At 46.5% G+C, this 18,173-nt stretch overlaps 1 protein-coding gene across 5 annotated transcripts in view; it reads left to right on the forward strand.

The window, feature by feature from the left end:
- RAC1 (Rac family small GTPase 1) overlaps nt 1-18,173 on the forward strand; it is a 30,795-nt gene that overhangs the window by 10,096 nt on the left and 2,526 nt on the right. For 3 of the 5 annotated variants that reach the window (XM_025378470.1, XM_025378469.1, XM_025378472.1), the window contains 3 exons: nt 3,597-3,668; nt 9,041-9,158; nt 17,166-17,228. In XM_025378470.1, the coding sequence (XP_025234255.1) occupies nt 3,597-3,668; nt 9,041-9,158; nt 17,166-17,228 (253 nt within the window). Of the gene's footprint in view, nt 1-3,596; nt 3,669-9,040; nt 9,159-15,686; nt 15,744-17,165; nt 17,229-18,173 lie in introns of all 5 variants that reach the window. The other 2 variants (XM_025378467.1, XM_025378468.1) reach the window with 1 other exon arrangement.

Consider the following 18,173-nt stretch of genomic DNA (forward strand, 5'->3'; position numbering starts at 1 on the left):
TTTTTTTTTGAGACGGAGTCTCGCTCTGTCGCCCAGGCTGGAGTGCAGTGGCGCGATCTCGGCTCACTGCAAGCTCCGCCTCCCGGGCTTACGCCATTCTCCTGCCTCAGCCTCCCGAGTAGCTGGGACTACAGGCACCCGCCACCTCGCCCGGCTAGTTTTTTGTATTTTTTAGTAGAGACGGGGTTTCACCGTGTTCGCCAGGATGGTCTCGATCTCCTGACCTCGTGATCCGCCCGGCTCGGCCTCCCAAAGTGCTGGGATTACAGGCTTGAGCCACCGCGCCCGGCCCTTTTATCATTTTTAAAAAGGTCCCTTAGAGCCTTAGGCTCCACTTTCTTCCTCAGGTGCCACATGTAAACCATGGCTAAGCGATGCTTGTTCTGCCTCTGAGTTCAAGCAGTCCATGAAACAGCCCACTTGTCTTCACTGTCCAGTCGCCATTCTTGGTCCAGGCCACCCTGGGTGGCCCCTGAACTGTAGCAGCAGCTTCCATGTGTGCCTGCCTTGAGTGAGTCCCTGGCATTCTCAGGCCTCCTGCCACACTGCAGCTGGAGGCTTCTTCTAGAATCCAGTGCTTTCTTGGCAACTTAAAACCTGTGACTTTCCAAGTAGGATCTTGTCCCCACGTCTTTAACAAGAAGAGGTAACATATTTCCCTGTACCACTGCTTACTTCCCTCTAATTCCTGGGCTGAAGGGATCGTCTTCCTTCAGTCTCCTGAGTAGCTGGGACTACAAGCACGTGCCACCACGCCCCGCTTATTTTTGAATTTTTTTATGGAAACAGGGTCTCCCTGACTGGTCTTGAACTCCTGGGCTCAGCGATCCTCCCACCTCATGCTCCTGTGCTGAGATTACAGCCTCCTGTGCTGGGATTACAGGCCTAAGCCACCGCACCAGGCTTTTATTTTTTAATATAAAAAATTTTATTTTTTTGAGACAGGGTCTCACTTTGTCCCTCAGGCTGGATGCAGTGGTGCAATCTTGGTTCCCTGCAGCCTTGACCTCCCTCCTGGGTTCAAGTGATCCTCCTGCCTCAGCCCCTCAAATAGCTGAGACTACCGGCGCACACTGCCACACCCACCTAATTTTTGGATTTTTAGTGGAGACCGGGTTTCTCTCCATGTTGGCCAGGCTGGTCTTGAACTCCAGGGATCAAGCAATCCGTCCGCCTCAGCCTCCCAAAGTGCTAGGATTATAGGCATGAGCCAACATGCCTGGCCTAAAAATATTCTTTTCAGCTCTAGAAATGTTAGCTCTTTTGCTGTACATTTCCAGAGCTGCTTTAATAATAACAGTTATCACACCCATCATTTCATGTGATGATTGCATTTCTATTTTATTTTTTTGAGACGGAATCTCGCTCTGTCTCCCAGGCTGGAGTGCATGGCGTGATCTCGGCTCACTGCAAGCTCTGCCTCCTGGGTTCACGCCATTCTCTTACCTCCGCCTCCAAAGTAGCTGGGATTACAGGCGCCTGCCACCATGCCCAGCTAATTTTTTGTATATTTTGGGTTTCACTATGTTAGCCAGGATGGTCTCGATGGTCTCGATCTCTTGACTGTGTGATCCGCCTGCCTCGGCCTCCCAAGGTGCTAGGATTACATGCATGAGCCACCGCGCCCGGCCATATTCCTTATTTTTAAATTTCATGACTGCACTTACTCCATGAGGTCTTGTTCATTAATATATCTTTAGCACCTCGTGTGCTTCTGGTGTAGCACACGGTTGGTATAAATTGAAATTGAATTAATGCTCACAGTAGTTTGGGGATGGAGCTGGTAGTTTTGCATTAATTTTACAGGTAAAAAAACAGACATGAGGAAGTTGAAACTTGCCAAGAAAATTACAGCCAGTACGTGCTAGAATTGGCCCTGGGTCTCAAATCTAGGCTTTTGACTCCAAAGCTTAGGCTCCTGCTCATACAGGTTTATTTTCACATTCTAAGCTTTTAACAAAATGTATGTCCAATGAGTCATTTCTGTTTAGAAAGCCTTTAGGAGTTGGAAGCTAATTCCTGGTGATGTAATGTTTGACTCTGAAGTCTTTGGAATGGTGAGTTCCAACTTTTGTTAAGCCCTCAATAATGTCATGAGTGAATGAGAATTGGCAAGACTGGCTGGGCCTGTAATCTGCCTTGAGTGTGAGGGAAAATGGAAAAGCGCTTAACTTTATGGTGAATTCTCATTTATAGTAGTTGAGATTGAACGACAAAAATCTTACAAATTATGACACTGATGTATCGTGACCTTGGTAAACTGACAGCACAGCAGACAGAAGGGCTCATTAAGGAGAGCACTTGGCTAACTGAACCCTCAGGATGCCAGAGACTTGAGCTTTCATATAAACCCTTAAGCTTGTCTTGTCAATGGTGTAAAAATTGGAGACCTTTATGTTTTGCTAATGATGTGGTGGTCTTAGTTATTAGGTGATAGCTTCTTGAAAAACATTCCAGGTGGTTGGGAGACTTTCAGCCACCACTCTGACTTCTGCCTGGTGGCACACTGGTAATACTAGGATTAGTCTCTACCCATTACCAATTGTGCAGGTGGTGCTCCTTTCTCTGAAGTATTTCTACACACTTCTTTGTTTGGAAAGTTTAACTCCCATCCTCTCTGAGCTATTGATTAATATGTCTGGGATGTATTGTGATAGCCCCTGCTTATAGACTTATGGGGCTGTGTGAGGACTGGGGCTGGGGGAGGTGGCAGTTGAATACAGCTGAATTAATGTGATGGCAGTTATGGGTGGTGGTTTATTGACTAAGCACTTTCTCTCAAGAGAACAGTCATTGCCGATTGCCAGAGGGGAGGCTCTAGGGATGTGGTGGGATTTTTGAGCTGTGCCACTTAAGGCAGCAAAATAAGTTACTTAGAGAAGTACAGGTGGCCAAAGAAAGCTGTGCTTGTGTATTAGTATTAAAATACCTTTAGGCTGGGTGTGGTGGCTCACGCCTGTAATCCTAGCGCTTTGGGAGGTCCACGTGGGCGGATCACTTGAAGTCAGGAGTTTGAGACCAGCCTGGCCAACATGGCGAAAATCCATCTCTACTAGAAATAAAAAAAAATTAGCTGGGTGTGGTGGTGGGCACCTGTAATCCCAGCTACTTGGGAGGCAGAGGCTGCAGTGAGCCAAGATGGTGCCACTGCACTCCAGCCTGGGCGACAGCATGAGACACAGTCTCAAAAAAAAAAAAAAAGTCTTCGGGATCAAACTTAAGATTCTTGGATGAAAGACTCTACAGATGTTCACAGAAGAGACGTGAAGTTTTAAAATCTTGTTTCTCTTGAATCTTGTACATCGGTAACAACTGTTTCTTGACTATTAATGCTAACACCAGGTACCTAAACAGAACGTAATGGTTCCTGACTCTACCTTTCTGAGAAATTCTAGTTTGTTTACTTTAAATTTCAGGGTACAAATGTGTATGTGGTGATAAAGGGTTATAGAAAACATTGAAAACATTTTCTTTAATGCTAAGCGTGTGATGTATATGCCTTGATTGTTTTTTTCTCTAGAGATTATTTGACAGAATAATGAAAGCTAAGATTACATTCATGTTGACTAAGCAACCTTTTTTCTCTTTCTCTTTAGAGCTGTAGGTAAAACTTGCCTACTGATCAGTTACACAACCAATGCATTTCCTGGAGAATATATCCCTACTGTGTAAGTATCTTGAATTAAATTGGGAACTAACTTGTCTGTGTTACGGTTTTCACATTCTTTTGACTATTTGTTTTGCTGTAAAGCCATCTTTAATCCTCATATGAACAGATACTAAGTTTTTCTTAAACATTCACTGAAATCTATAAGGTATTTTAGGCTTTTAAAAAATAGGGTGGGATGTGGTGATCCCAGCACTTTGGGAGGCTGAGGCGGGTGGATCAGCTGAGGGTCAGGAGTTTGAGACCAGCATGGCCAACGTGATGAAACCCCGTCTCTACTAAAAGTACAAAAAATTAGCTGGGTGTGGTGGCGGGTGCCTGTAATCCCATCTACTTGGGAGGCTGAGGCAGGAGAATCACTCAAACCCTGGAGGCGGAGGTTGCAGTGAGCTGGAATCATGCCACTGTACTCCAGCCTGGGCAGCAAGAGTGAAACTCCATCTCAAAAAAAAAAAAACAAAAAACCCACAAACAAAACAAAAACTTAGGGTAATATAAACTGTTCTGGTGTGATGGAACAAACACAACTTTGCTAATTGATCTTTAAACATCCAGAAGACAAAGTCTAACTTGAAGTATAGAGACTGGATGATGTTAAAGAAAACCAGAGTTGGACACAAGGACTCTGACCAAAACTCTGATCAGAGACAGTCCTTGTCAGTACAAGAGTTTCAGATACATTGGCTTTCTGGGAACTGGAATGGGAAGGATTCCATTATGATTTAATTGGCCTTTTCTGATAAGTCATCAGTTGGTTACATGTCAACATTGAGGTATAGGGCTTTGGAATTGAAACTTGGGTGTGTGTGTTGAAGGGGGTATAGGAGGGTGGAATTGGCTGTTGAATTGCTTACTCCCTGTGGGCAGCAGAATTGGGTGGAGACAGGAAAGTGCTGCTCTGGTGATGGGTTACCCAGGAGCCCATGTAGCTGAGCCTCATAATGCACCATACTGCATTTGCTGTGAGTCCTCCCCGTGTAAGCTGGGTAGGTGTTGCCTCCTCACCTTCTCAGGCACAACACACACCCAGGTGCTCCCTGAAGTGTCATACCCATGTTTTTTGTTGTTGCTGTTTTCCTTTTTTTTTTTTTTTTTTTTTTTGGAGTTAGTGTCTCTCTGTCGCCCAGGCTGAATGTGCAGTGATGCGATCTGAGCTCACTGCAGTGCTGCAATGTCTGCCTCCTGGGTTCAAGCGATTCCCTGCCTCAGCCTCCCAAGTAGCTGGGATTACAGGTGCACACCACCTTGCCCGGCTAATTTTTGTTTCTTTAGTAGTGACAGGTTTCACTATGTTGGCCAGGTTGGTCTCAAACTCCTGACCTCAGGTGATCTGCCCGCCTCGGCCTTCCAAAGTGCTGGGATTACAAACGTGAGCCACCGCACCTGGCGCCCATTGTTTAGTGTAAGTGGAATCATGCTGTCCCCGTTGTCCTGAATTTATGAGGGAGATTTTCCTTATCTACATGTGTAGATAAAGGTTAAATCATTAATGATTCATGATTTTGAAGTACTGTAACTGATTTAACCCACTGGTCGCTTGGACTCTTGGTGTTACAAACATTTTTGTGTTCAGTGTTGTCCCTCATGTCTTTGTGTACACTCGGATAGATTATTAGAAATGAAATCATGCCAGATCAAAAGACAATGGATGTTTTAAATTTTGGTAGATACAGCCAGGTGTGATTGCTCACACCTGTAATCCCAGCACTTTGGGAGGCCAAGACAGAAGGATCACTTGAGTTCAGGAGTTCGAGACCAGCCTGGCCAACATGGTAAAACCCTCATCTCTACTAAAAATGTAATAATTAGCCAGGCGTGGTCGTGCACTCCTGTAGTCCCAGCTACTTGGGAGGCTGAGGCATGAGAATTGCTTGAACCCGGGAAGCAAAGGTTGCAGTGAGCCAAGATTGCACCACTGCACTTCAGCCTGAGCAACAGTGAGACTCTGTCTCCAGAAAAAAAAACATTTAAAAAAAAAATTATTTTTTGGTAGATACTACCAAATTGCTGTCCACAAAGCTGTCACTTTGCTGGCCTTAACTAAAGTGGCCTCTTAGTACACGCTGCCGTTACGTGGGTTGAAGTTATCTAACCATTTGCATTTCTAATCACAGATGTGGTTAAAATCTTTGAATTTTTTTCTTTTTTTTTTTTTTGAGACGGAGTCTTGCTCAGTCGCCCAGGCTGGAGTGCCACTGGTGGCGCGATCTCAGCTCACTGCAAGCTCCACCTGCCAGGTTCACGCCATTCTCCTGCCTCAGCCTCTCGAGTAGCTGGGACTACAGGTGCCCGCCACCTAGCCTGGCTAGTTTTTTTTTTTTTGTATTTGTAGTTGAGACGGGGTTTCACCGTGTTAGCCAGGATGGTCTTGATCTCCTGATCTCGTGATCCGCCCGTCTCAGCCTCCCAAAGTGCTGGGATTACAGGCGTGAGCGACTGCGCCTGGCTGAATTTTTTTTTTTTTTTTTTTAATTAAGTAATTTTGCTCACGCCTGTAATCCCAGCACTTGGGGAGGCTGAGCTGGGTGGATCACTGAGGTAAGGAGTTTGAGACCAACTTGGCCAACATGGTGAAACTCCGTCTCTACTAAAAATACAAAAGTTAGCTGGGCATGGTGGCACATGACTCTAATCCCAGCTACTCTGAAGGCTGAGGCAGGAGGATTGCTTGAACGTGGGAGGTGGAGGTTGCAGTGAGCCGAGATTGTGCTACTGCACTCCAGCCTGGGCAATAGAGCAAGACCCTGTCTCCAAAAAAAAAAACAAAAAACGTGTGTTTTTATAGAGCTACGTCTTGCTATATTGCCCAGGCTGGTCCTGAACACTTGGTCTCAAGTGATTCTCCACCTTGGCCTCCCAAAGTGTTGGTATTACAGGCGTGAGCCACCACACCTGGCTCTTTTGAATGTTTACTGTACATTTTTAGTCTCCTGTGAATTGTTTGTTTAAATCTTTCTTATTTTTCTACTGAAATTTTTTCTAACTGATGGAACATTTCCTTCTTTCCCTCCCCCCTCCCTCTGTCCCTCCTTCCTTCTCCTTTCTTTTCCCCTCCCTCCCTTTTCTTTTTTTTTTTTTTTTTTGAGATGGGATCTTGCAGTATTGCCCAGGCTGGACTTGAACTGCTGGTCCTTCCACCTCAGCCAATTGAGTAGCTAGACTATAGTCATGCTCCACTGCACGTGGCCTGATGGAACGTTTTGTAAATAATCCTTCTCAGTCTGTCATTTGTCTTTGATCTTCATTGTGGTGTCTTCTGCTGTATAGAAATTTAGCATTTAATGTAAATAATACCACATCACTTGGGCGCGGTGGCCCATGCCTTTAATCCCAGCACTTTGGGAGGCGGAAGCAGGTGGATCACGAGGTCAGATCGAGACCAGCCTGATCGACATGGTGAAACCCCATCTCTACTAAAATATAAAAATTACCCGGGCGTTGCCGGGCGCGGTGGCTCAAGCCTGTAATCCCAGCACTTTGGGAGGCCGAGACGGGCGGATCACGAGGTCAGGAGATCGAGACCATCCTGGCTAACACAGTGAAACCCCGTCTCTACTAAAAAATACAAAAAAATAGCCGGGCGAGGTGGCGGGCGCCTGTAGTCCCAGCTACTCGGGAGGCTGAGGCAGGAGAATGGCATAAACCCGGGAGGCGGAGCTTGCAGTGAGCTGAGATCTGGCCACTGCACTCCAGCCTGGGTGACAGAGTGAGATTCTGTCTCAAAAAAAATAGTAAAATAATAGTAATAATACCACCTGTCCCTCAGAATTGTATGTTGTACCTTAGAAAGGCCTTTCCTACTTAAATAATGCAAAAGTATGCTCTAGTATTTTTTCTAGGTTTTTTGTGGCTAAAATTTTTATCTTTAATCCATTTAGAATTTATTTTTGGTATAGAATGAGGCAAGGACCTGATTCTTTTTCCCTTATAGGGGAAAGAAAGTCACAATACCATTTATCCTATAATCTTTTTCTTATGGAAGCATAATTACCATGTCTGTCACTATCACCTTTTCTTTCTTTCTTCTTCCATTTTTTTTTTTCTTTTTTTGAGACAAAGTTTTGCTCTTGTTGCCCAGGTTGGAGTGCGATGATGTGATCTTGGCCCAGTGCAACCTCTGCCTCCCGGGTTCAAGTGATTCTCTTGCCTCAGCCTCCCAAGTAGCTGGGATTACAAGCACCCGCCACCACGCCCCGGCTAATTTTTGCAGTTTTAGTAGAGACAGGGTTTTCGTCATGTTGGCCAGGCTGGTCTCAAACTCCTGACCTCAGGTGATCCACCCACCTCGGCCTTCCAAAGTGTTAGGATTACAGGCGTGAGCCACTGTGCCCAGCCTCAGCTTTTTATTATATTTTTCCTTTTCTTTTTTGCCTTCCTGTCCAGAGGAAACACTATTCTTTTCTAAAGCTTGGTTTCTGCTGACCAGTAGCAGTTTTTAACTTGGGTCTGATTTCCTTCTGTCAGCCTGTAGGCTTTGCTGGGTTACCTCTCCTGACTACCTGACTAATTTGTGTAACAACTTCTTGTGAATTTGTTTTTTTTTTTTTTTTTTTTGGGAGACGGAGTCTTGCTGTGTCGCCCAGGCTGGAGTGCAATGGTGTGATCTTGGCTCACTGCAAGCTCCGCCTCCCGGGTTCACGCCATTCTCCTGCCTCAGCCTCCCGAGTAGCTGGGACTACAGGTGTCCACCGCCACACCCGGCTAATTTTTTGTATTTTTAGTAGAGACGGGGTTTTACCGTGTTAGCCAGGATGGTCTGGATCTCCTGACCTCGTGATCCGCCCGCCTCGGCCTCCCAAAGTGCTGGGATTACAGGCATGAGCCACTGTGCCCGGCCAACTTCACGTGAATTTAAACATTTGTGTCATTAGGTACACTCACTTTGAAAATGTTATTGGGAGGCTTGTTAAGTCAGGTGTCTTTTGTGTTACTGTTCTACACTCAGGCCTTCTGGAAACCCTGCAGAGGGTAGCTCTAGTGGCCAGCTCTCTTGTTGAAAATGAGTGACATAAGTACATGAAAAACCCAACAAGTAGGATTTGAAAGCGGGGCTAATTTTACACTTATTTCGTCCTGGGATAAAAGTCTTAAACTTTGTTTAAAGTGAAGTGTATGTATTTCTGACAGTGATTTGTTTCACTTAAATAGTTTGTTGTTTGTTTCTTTCATTTTTCTTTCTCAAGTTTTGGGTTGGGTTTGTTTCCCGTGAGTTTTGCCCCTGCCTCCTTCCTCCTCGTGCCTGCAGGGACATTGCTGGTGTGGCATCCTCCAGGCCCGTCCCCACCCTTTTTCTTGGCACACCTTCTCTAGGATGGCCAGGACAGTGACTTAGGTTCCACATCTGTGACTAACCGTTTTCATTCCGTTCTACAGCTTTGACAATTACTCTGCCAATGTTATGGTAGATGGAAAACCGGTGAATCTGGGCTTATGGGATACAGCTGGACAAGAAGATTATGACAGATTACGCCCCCTATCCTATCCGCAAACAGTAAGGATTGCAGCTGATTTTTAATGTGTCTTTTTTAGAGTATATAATTCTCGAGCGTTTAATTAGTGCATGTTACCTGTGGACTTATATTGCCATCATTTGGATATTGAGTAAATAGCAGACGGGGCGGAATTAGTTCCGTATAAACATCCCCCTAGATGGCAGGGGTTTTGTGTTTTGAGCGTTAACAGCTGTTCCATTGTTGGGCATTTTACAGTCTTCCATTTAGCTTCAGAATAATCATATGAAAGGTACTTTTTGTTTTGTTTTGTTTTTGCAAGTCAGTTTTTAACACCAATTGGTTTGAAGACAAGTTTGCTGTGTGACAGTTTTGTACCGCAGAATCAAATTAAGCAGTTAAGATTCAGGTTTCTTTAAACCAAGTTAGTAACTAATCTTACAGGTTTAATGCATTTTTTCCCACAAAATACATAATTTGTATGGCCATAGAACCTAAATCTATTCAATGTAGATTGAGGTTTTGGTTTTGTAAAATGTATTGACTGTGTCCAATCAGAAAAAAAAGTTTAGTTTTTTTTTCTGTATCAGACAAAAGTGATTTATTTATCAAAGCTAATTAGAGCAGTAGCTGGTGAAAATGGGTACTTAGAAGACATTGTTGTGGTTAAAAGTTACTTTTCTTTAAGCAGTTGTTTTACTTGTGTATCATTTGCTGATCTTGTTACATGTTTGTTCTTCATTTTTCTTTGGAAGCAAAACTTAAATATGCTTGAGATTCCTTGGGTGGATATCCTGTGTGCATGTCCTATCCTAGCTCTGTGACCTCAGGCAGGCCTCTTCCTCTCTCTAGTCTTTGCCTGTTTCCTCGTAGGGTGAGATGAGTACATGTCACGCACCCATAGCAGTCCTGGGCACACAGCACACACTGTGGGCCAGCCGCCGTCAGAATTCTCCTGCTCCTGAGTGTGCGGGTGGGTCAGCCTAAGTGCGCTGCTCTCCACGTTGTGCCCAAACGAGTGGAAGTTGTGTGGGTGCTCGGCAAACCTGGATTGGCCGGAGGGATTGGGGTTTGGGGTTGAATTGAGGTGAGGAAGACTTCCTAGAGAAAGGCTGGCTTTGAGCCCTGATTGATGTTGAGGCAGCCTGTGGTTTTAGGGGGTAATGTGGATGAAATAACTTAGTAGTTATGTCTACTGTATTAACAGTCTATAATCCCCAGACAATTCAAATTCTTCTCAGTACCTTAGGAAACTATACCCAGTGGATGTTTACTGATTCAGATTGTAAATGGATTTAAAAACATACTGACTGGTAGAGTAGGAGTCTCCAGCCCACTGGACACATGTGGAAGGGTGTGGTGTCATTCTGAGAAATGAGAGCCACCCTGCTGTGACTCAGGGGGTACCGGGCAGGGCGCGGCCTTTCTCTAAGGGACGCCTCACAGTAAGTCAAGGGTGACTTGGCAGGAGTCCCACTTTGTGTTCTGAGGAACAACAGATGAGGAAGGAGAACTCTCCTCAGCTTGAACAAAGCTGTAGAGTGTGAGGCCTGGTATCAAAGCAGGTGTCCTCATAGGGCTAGCACTTAAACTTCATGTCTCCTCTGTGTGAGACCATGGACTGCTTTCCTAGAAAATATTTGAAGAGCAAGAAGGGAGTGAGACATGGTTCTTGCCCTCAGGCAGTTCACGGAAAAGTCCCATAAATCATGTAATACACCCTGTACCAGCAAGGGGGTGAGCGGGGCGCTTAAGGAGCAAGAGGAACGAGCACCCACCCAGCAGTGGAAGGCTTCCTGCCCGGACCCCTTCAGAGATAAGGAAATTATCTTGACAACTCAGGGCAGGCCACAAATGCTCAGACACCAGTGTCTGCAAGGCCTCATCCCTTTGGGCCACACGGTGCTAAGAAGAACGGGATCTGGGAGCAACACGCTGGCACCTGGGTCTCTTGTGGATACAGGTGAAACCTCTAAATTTTGTACTAAATGGAATGTGGTCCCTGATTGCTGGCTCTGTGATCTGCAGACCTGTTTATGTAGCTCATCCAAGACTGCTTAGACACACTCCTGAAGGACCAGTTGGAAGATTTCTTACCTAGGGCGTCCTAAAAGAGATGTTACATTTCCTGTGGTCATTTCACGTTGGCATCCTTCTCTGTTGGGTAGCTCTGTCTGGCTAAGTCTGTTCAGACTATTCGTTTCTTCGTTCTCCAAAAGATGGTGAGGAGGTAGTCGCCATTCTCAGTTGAAATTGCCCTCAGGTTTTTATTTTCTCGAATTAAGTAATCGTTAAATTATTTTCTCTTGAAAGTCTTTCCTAAGTTCTGCATACTCATCTTCAGTTGGCATGCACAGAATCAAGTCTTGTCAGAGTGATGCTCAGGTTCAGCATCTTCCCTTGTGTAGATCCCCTGTATTTATTTGCCTGCTTGCACCAGGATTGCTGGTGTGAGCGGGAGCCTAAGTAACCTGTCAGTGTCACAACGAGTCCTGAGCCCTGTGTGTGTCCTGAGACTCAGGCTGTGCGGCGGGTTCGCTGAGATGCTGAGCCTCCATGTTGGGGTCAGCCAGGACCCCAGTGCGTCATGCCAATTGTTTCATTTTCTTGCTATGCTAAAAGTTTGTCTTTTTGAGACGGAGTTTCGCTCTTGTTGCCCAGGCTGGAGTGCAGTGGTGTGATCTTGGCTCACTACAACCTCCGCTTCCCAGGTTCAGGCGACTTTCCCACCCTAGTCTCCCACATAGCTGAGACTACAGGCATGCACTACCATGCCTGGCTAATTTTGTTTTTTATTTTTATTTATTTATTTTTTTTGAGATGGAGTCTCGCTCTCTCGCCCAGGCTGGAGTGCAGTGCTGCGATCTTGGCTCACTGCAAGCTCCACCTCCCGGGTTCGCGCCAGTCTCCTGTGTCAGCCAGCCTTCCGAGTAGCTGGGACTACAGGCGCCCACCACCACGCCTGGCTAATTTTTTATATTTTTGTAGAGACTGGGTTTCACTGTATTAGCCAGGATGGTCTTGATCTCCTGACCTCATGATCTGCCCGCCTCAGCCTCCCAAAGTGCTGGGATTACAGGCGTGAGCCACTGAGCCTGGCCAGTGCTAAAGGTTTTAAAGTGGTGGGCTAGACTCCTGTGATGGTAGATAAAAAGAAAAACTGTGGTGTTTGGCTTGGCAGTTTTGAGTTTCAAAAGGCCTCAGCTTTTGTGAGGTTGGCTGTTACAAGTGCAGCCAGAGAGCACCGGGCACACACCTGTAGTTAAACAGAACTGGGTTTGTTACTCTTCGCTGCGAGGGAGACACGCACCTGGGTGCTGTGGGAATTCGGCCCTCACTCATACTGGCTGGGAGCAGGGGATATTTGGTGATTTTTGTGGTTTGTATGATGATCTTGGATTTGTCACTACTTAGAAATGATTATGAGTTTTTTTTTTAAAGTTTACTTACTTTTGGTCCTATTTCAGCACGGTCACACAGGTGACTTTGTCTGATGTCGGTGTTCTGCGAGATTATTCTATTCAATAGTGGCAACCTCCACCATGGCGAAGCTGCGAGCGCCAGGCTGGTTCTCAGATGTCAGGGACTGCCTGACCCTTTTATAGGATTACAGGCGTGAGCCACTGTGCCTGGCCAGAATGTCTGTTTTGTTGTTGTTGTTGTTTTGTTTTTTGAGACGGAGTCTTGTTCTGCCACCCAGACTGGAGTGCAGTGGCGCAGTCTCAGCTCACTGCAAGCTCCGCCTCCCGGGTTCATGCCATTCTCCTGCCTCAGCCTCACGAGCAGCTGGGACTACAGGCGCCCACCACCACGCCCGGCTAGTTTTTTGTATTTTTAGTAGAGACACGGGGTTTCTAACTGGGATGGTCTCGATCTCCTGACCCTCGTGATCTGCTCGCCTTGGCCTCCCAAAGTGCTGGAATTACAGGCGTGAGCCACTGCACCTGACCAGAATGCCTGTGTTTTTTAAAACTCCAAACCTGAAAGTAAAATCCAGGTGTATATCATTTGGAAGAAAATAAAATGAAGTAGAAACAACGCTGCTTTTTTGTAGTGAGATCTCAGCTGTCCAGATGCCCGCCCTTGTCTTACTCCATGGAAAGTGGACCCATCTCTTGTGGTTAGTTGCACCAGTGGGCAGGAGGCAGCGGGAGGAGCAGCCCTGGCTGCACCTCTCACCACCGAGGAGGAAGTGGTGTGTGATGCAGGAGTGACAAAGGCATTGAAGACACCATGTGTGTAACAGGCATGCGCGAGTCTGGGTGAGTCAGAAAGGGGAAAGCAGTGCTCAGGTTGACTGGAAACATGGGCCGGTGACTGGAGACAGCCTGAGGCTCCAGAACACACAAGTGACCTGTGAGGAAGGAAGTTGAGAGACTCTGGAGAGACACTGGTGGTGCCCTCTGAGGTTCTCTGAGTGTTATGAGGACAGGGAAGAAATAGAGCCTCCCAGCCAGGGTCAGCCAGCACAGCCTCTGTGTGTGAGGCGTCAGGACAGCGACGGCCGGGAGGGGTGGATGCTAGGAAGTGAGTACCAGAAGCACTAGACAGGGTTTCGGGAAGCTATATTTAGCTGGGGACGAAGCAGGAACAAGGAAGGAACAGGCAGATGGCATTGCACAAACGCAGGGTGGAAAGTGGAACTGCTTGCTCCTGTTGTGCATGTCTCTTCTCCATCAAAAAAGAGGCTCTTAAAAATCGAAAGGGTGCCACAGATACGATCAGAGGCTCTTTTGAAGCTGCATTTTTGTAACTGGTTCTCGATGATCCTCTCCCACGGTAAAGATTTGGTACCATATCAAGTCCTTGGGAGGACAGATCTTCAAAAATAGCCCATAGATGAAACCCAGATAGCTGTGGAAACTAATATGCTCTTTGAATGGTAAATCCAGAAAAGCTTGAGTGGCCTGGTGCGATGGCTCACGCCTGTAATCCCAGCACTTTGGGAGGCCGAGGTGGGCGGATCACAAGGTCAGGAGATCGAGACCATCCTGGCTAACATGGTGAAACCCGTCTCTACTAAAAATACAAAAATTAGCCAGGTGCGGTGGCGGTCGCCTGTAGTCCCAGCTACCAGGGAGGCTGAGGCAGGATAATGGTGTGAACCTGGGAGGCGGAGCTTGCAGTGAGCCGAGATTGTGCCACTGCACTCCAGCCTGGGTGACACAGTGAGACTCCGTCTCAAAAAGTCTCAAAAAAAAGAAAAGCATGAGTGAGATGAAATTAAAAGTTTTCTCATTTGCCCCCCGCCTTTTTTTTTTTTGAGACAGAGTCTCACTCTGTCACCCAGACTGGAGTGCAGTGGCGCAACCTCTGCCTCCTGAGTAGCTGGGATTACAGGTGTCCACCACCACCCCCGGCTAATTTTGTATTTTTAGTAGACACGGGGTTTCACCATCTTGACCAGGCTGGTCTTGAACTCCTGACCTCGTGATCCACCTGCCTTGGCCTCCCAAAGTGTTGGGATTACAGGCGTGAGCCCTTTTCTTAAAATAGTTTCAGGGTTCTATGTTGGAAGAGCAAGTTTGTCAGTTTTTATTGGAATAAAGAAATGAATTGACAGCATTGTGATAAACACTGGAAGTGTTCACTTCTCAAATTTGTCCATGGCTGGACGTGGTGGCTCACGCCTATAATCCCAGCACTTTGGGAAGCCAAGGTGGGTAGGAGTTCGAGACTAGCCTGGCCAACATGGTGAAACCTAGTCTCTACTGAAAATACAAAAAATTAGCTGGGCATGGTGGTGGGCACCTGTAGTTCCAACTACTTGGGAGACCGAGGCAGGAGAATCGCTTGAATCCAGGAGGCAGAGATTACAGTGAGCTGAGATTGTGCCACTGCACTCCAGCCTGGGCAACAGAGCAAGACTCCATCTCAAAAAAAAAAAAAACAAAAAGCTTGTGCTTAAGGGGTGGCTTCCCCCAGACCTGCAAAGCGGCCCAGAATTGGGGGCCTTGGTGTCAGCAACAGTGTTGATTTTGATAATGCAAGTCTGTACATTCAAACCAGGCTCCCAGAACTAGGTGGAAGATAGGAACATTTCTGCATAGGAGACCTGGAATGTTCTGGTAGCATTAAAACTGTCAGCCCTGAGGCCTGGCTATGTTCTGGGAGAGCCCTTTGTCTGGTAGGCATCATTTACCGATGGGTACCTTTCTTGTGTGCTGTGGCTTCAGCTAGGCTGTGTCTGAGAACTCAGATGGAGCACTGGAAAGTGCCCGTGGCTCCCGCCTGCCTTCGCGGTAAGGGACGGTGCAGAACATCTCCGGCTGTGCGGGCTGTTGTAGATTCTGGTGGGTGCTGCCATGGGAGGAGGAGCACGTTGTTGCCCCCATCAGGATCTGCCTGACCTCTGTTCACCATTGTTGAACTTCTTACGCCCGCTTTTGACCAGGTAGTGTGGAGTGTTTCAGTGGCATTTGTCATCGAAGATGTTAGATTATTATATGCTTTTGGATCCCTCTGGAGGGTTAAGACAAAATTCTAATAAAGAATCGATAAGAGGTTATGTTGATTTTTATTTTCCTCAGTCTGTACTAAACTCAAACCAAGTTCTCATGCATTACTAGGTTGGAGAAACGTACGGTAAGGATATAACCTCCCGGGGCAAAGACAAGCCGATTGCCGTATGTAAAACTTTCAGTCCACTTCAGTTTCAAGCTTTCTCTGTTCTCTCATTTCACTTCGTTTTCTTAGGATTTTTTTAAATTAAGCCTCAAGCTCCTTGAGTGTTTTATATTTAATTCACTCAAGGTTGGGGTTTTGCTTGATGAAATAAACTTGATTAGAGTGTGATAGTTTACCCACCGGCTTGAATTAAAGCAGTTTGTGAACTGCCATCTTCCCCTCCCGAGTGAAAGGAGGGGGGAGAGTGAGAGGGCCCCTCTCCTGGCTGGTTGGAGATGCAGATACGGAGACTCCTCTTGGAAGCCCACCTAGCTGTGAGCCGAGCCGGAGCAGGACTAACCTTGTTGCCGGGGCCTTCTTTCTCCGCTTCGGTGTCCCGTGTGGTGGGGCTGTCTGGGCGCGGCTGTGCGGTGCTGCTGAGCTAACCCCACCATGCTTGAGATGGTGTGCTGGGTGCCGCGGTGATTCTTGGACGAGCTTGTGCATGCGCCAGCATTCTTCAAATGTCAGTTATAAAAAGCTGTTGTGTGGGATGTTTCTTTCCCTTTCAGGTACAAGGTATCAGCTGGAGGGTTGAAAGTGTAGCTTGGGAATTGTGTGCATTTCATAAAGTAGCATAATTGCCTTTTTCTAGGAGAATATTTTAGAAATGTAGCATTTTAGAAGTTCTTGGGCATTTTTAAATACAGGTAAATATTTGAATTTGGTTTGACACAAAATACAGAATGGAGGAAGCATGCAGATGTCTGGCGTGTTCCCCGAAGCACCCTCCACTGTGTCCTCCGCACCCACCCTTCACGCCTCTGCTTCAGCCACAGCTGCCCCGGGAGCGAGTTCTCCTGAGGCCCTGGCTGTGCTGACTCGAGGGCAGCGTGAGGGTGGTCGTCAGCTGTGAAGGTGCCACTTACACACTAAGTCCTCCTTCCTTGCGGAGGGAAGGGCTCAAGTAGCAAATATTGGAGCCCCCACTTGGTGCTGGGAGCTGTGACAGGCAGTTCCTGAAGAAGCAGTTTAATTGGAACCAGTGACCATCTAAAAATGTTTGTACTCTAAACCAGATTTTACAGAAATATTGGAATCATACCTTCATACTTGATTTTTTTCTGTTTAGATAGATAGGCGGAAAGGAAGCCTCCTGGGGGGTCTGGTCTGATCCTCCTGATCCTTGAAGAGCTTCCGGCATCATTCTGCCTTCACGTTCCCCATTTTCATAAGTAACTGGTGGCTTGACATGCTGGGTTTGGTTTGGGAGCCCTCTGACAAACTGAAAGGGTGGATCAGGAAGCGTCTGACCAAGCCACTGGTACCTAGTAGACACGCTCTGCGTCCGACAAGTCCTTCCCAGCAACATCCAGAAAGCAAAGTGCAGGCTTTGTTCCAAGGTCGTTGTCTAAATGTTTCCCTGTGTTTCCTTTTTGTAGGATGTGTTCTTAATTTGCTTTTCCCTTGTGAGTCCTGCATCATTTGAAAATGTCCGTGCAAAGGTAGGTGGGGATTTAAAGTATGTGAGTTATAGAATGACACTCTCAGAAATAAATACTTTATAAAGTATAATAATAATAAATAAATAAATAAATAAAAAGAAATAAATACTTAGCCTAGGAATTTTCAGTTATTTAAATTGGTTTTAGTAATTTGCTCCTTAAGTACATGATTGGGTTTTTTATTCTTTTGAGACAGGGGTCTCACCCTGTTGTCCAGGCTGGAGTGTGGTGGTGACATCAGAGCTCACTGTAGCCTTGAGCTCCTGGGCTCAAACAGTTCTCCTGCAGTTCTCCTGCCTCCGTTCCCGTGTTGCTGGGACTGTAAATGTGCGCCGCTGTGCCTGGCTAATCTTTAAAAATTTTTTGTAGCGCTGGTTTTGTACACCCTGGCTGGTCTCAAACTCCTGGGCTGAAGTGATCCTTCCACTTCAGCCTCCCAAAGTGCTGGGATTATGGGTGTGAGCCACTGCGCCTGAGCCATCAGCAGTTTATTTTTATTTATTTATTTTTGAGATGGAGTCTTCACTGTCACCCAGGCTGGAGTGCAGTGGCACAATCTTGGCTCACTGCAACCTCCACCTCCCGGTTCAAGCGATTCTCCTGTCTCAGCCTCCTGAGTAGCTGGGATTACAGGCGCCCGCCACCACACCTGGCTAATTTTTGTACTTTTAGTAGAGACGGGGTTTCACCATGTTTGCCAGACTGGTCTCAAACTGCTGGCCTCAAGTGACCCACCCACCTCAAACTCTCAAAGTGCTGGGATTTCAGATGTGAGCCACTGTGCCTGGCCTAATATGTGGATTTTTAAAGCTTCAGGTTCTGGTTCAGAAGTTTCCTGGACCTCATTAAAATAATGAGGCACTCAGAATTGGTCTAATAAAACTAACCACCATTTCTTTCTACTCCAGTCTCTTTCACAAACTTCTTAGTGAAAATGACGAGACA

Source organism: Theropithecus gelada, chromosome 3 (assembly GCF_003255815.1).
Source record: "Theropithecus gelada isolate Dixy chromosome 3, Tgel_1.0, whole genome shotgun sequence".
In the NCBI taxonomy this organism is placed as follows: domain Eukaryota; kingdom Metazoa; phylum Chordata; class Mammalia; order Primates; family Cercopithecidae; genus Theropithecus; species Theropithecus gelada.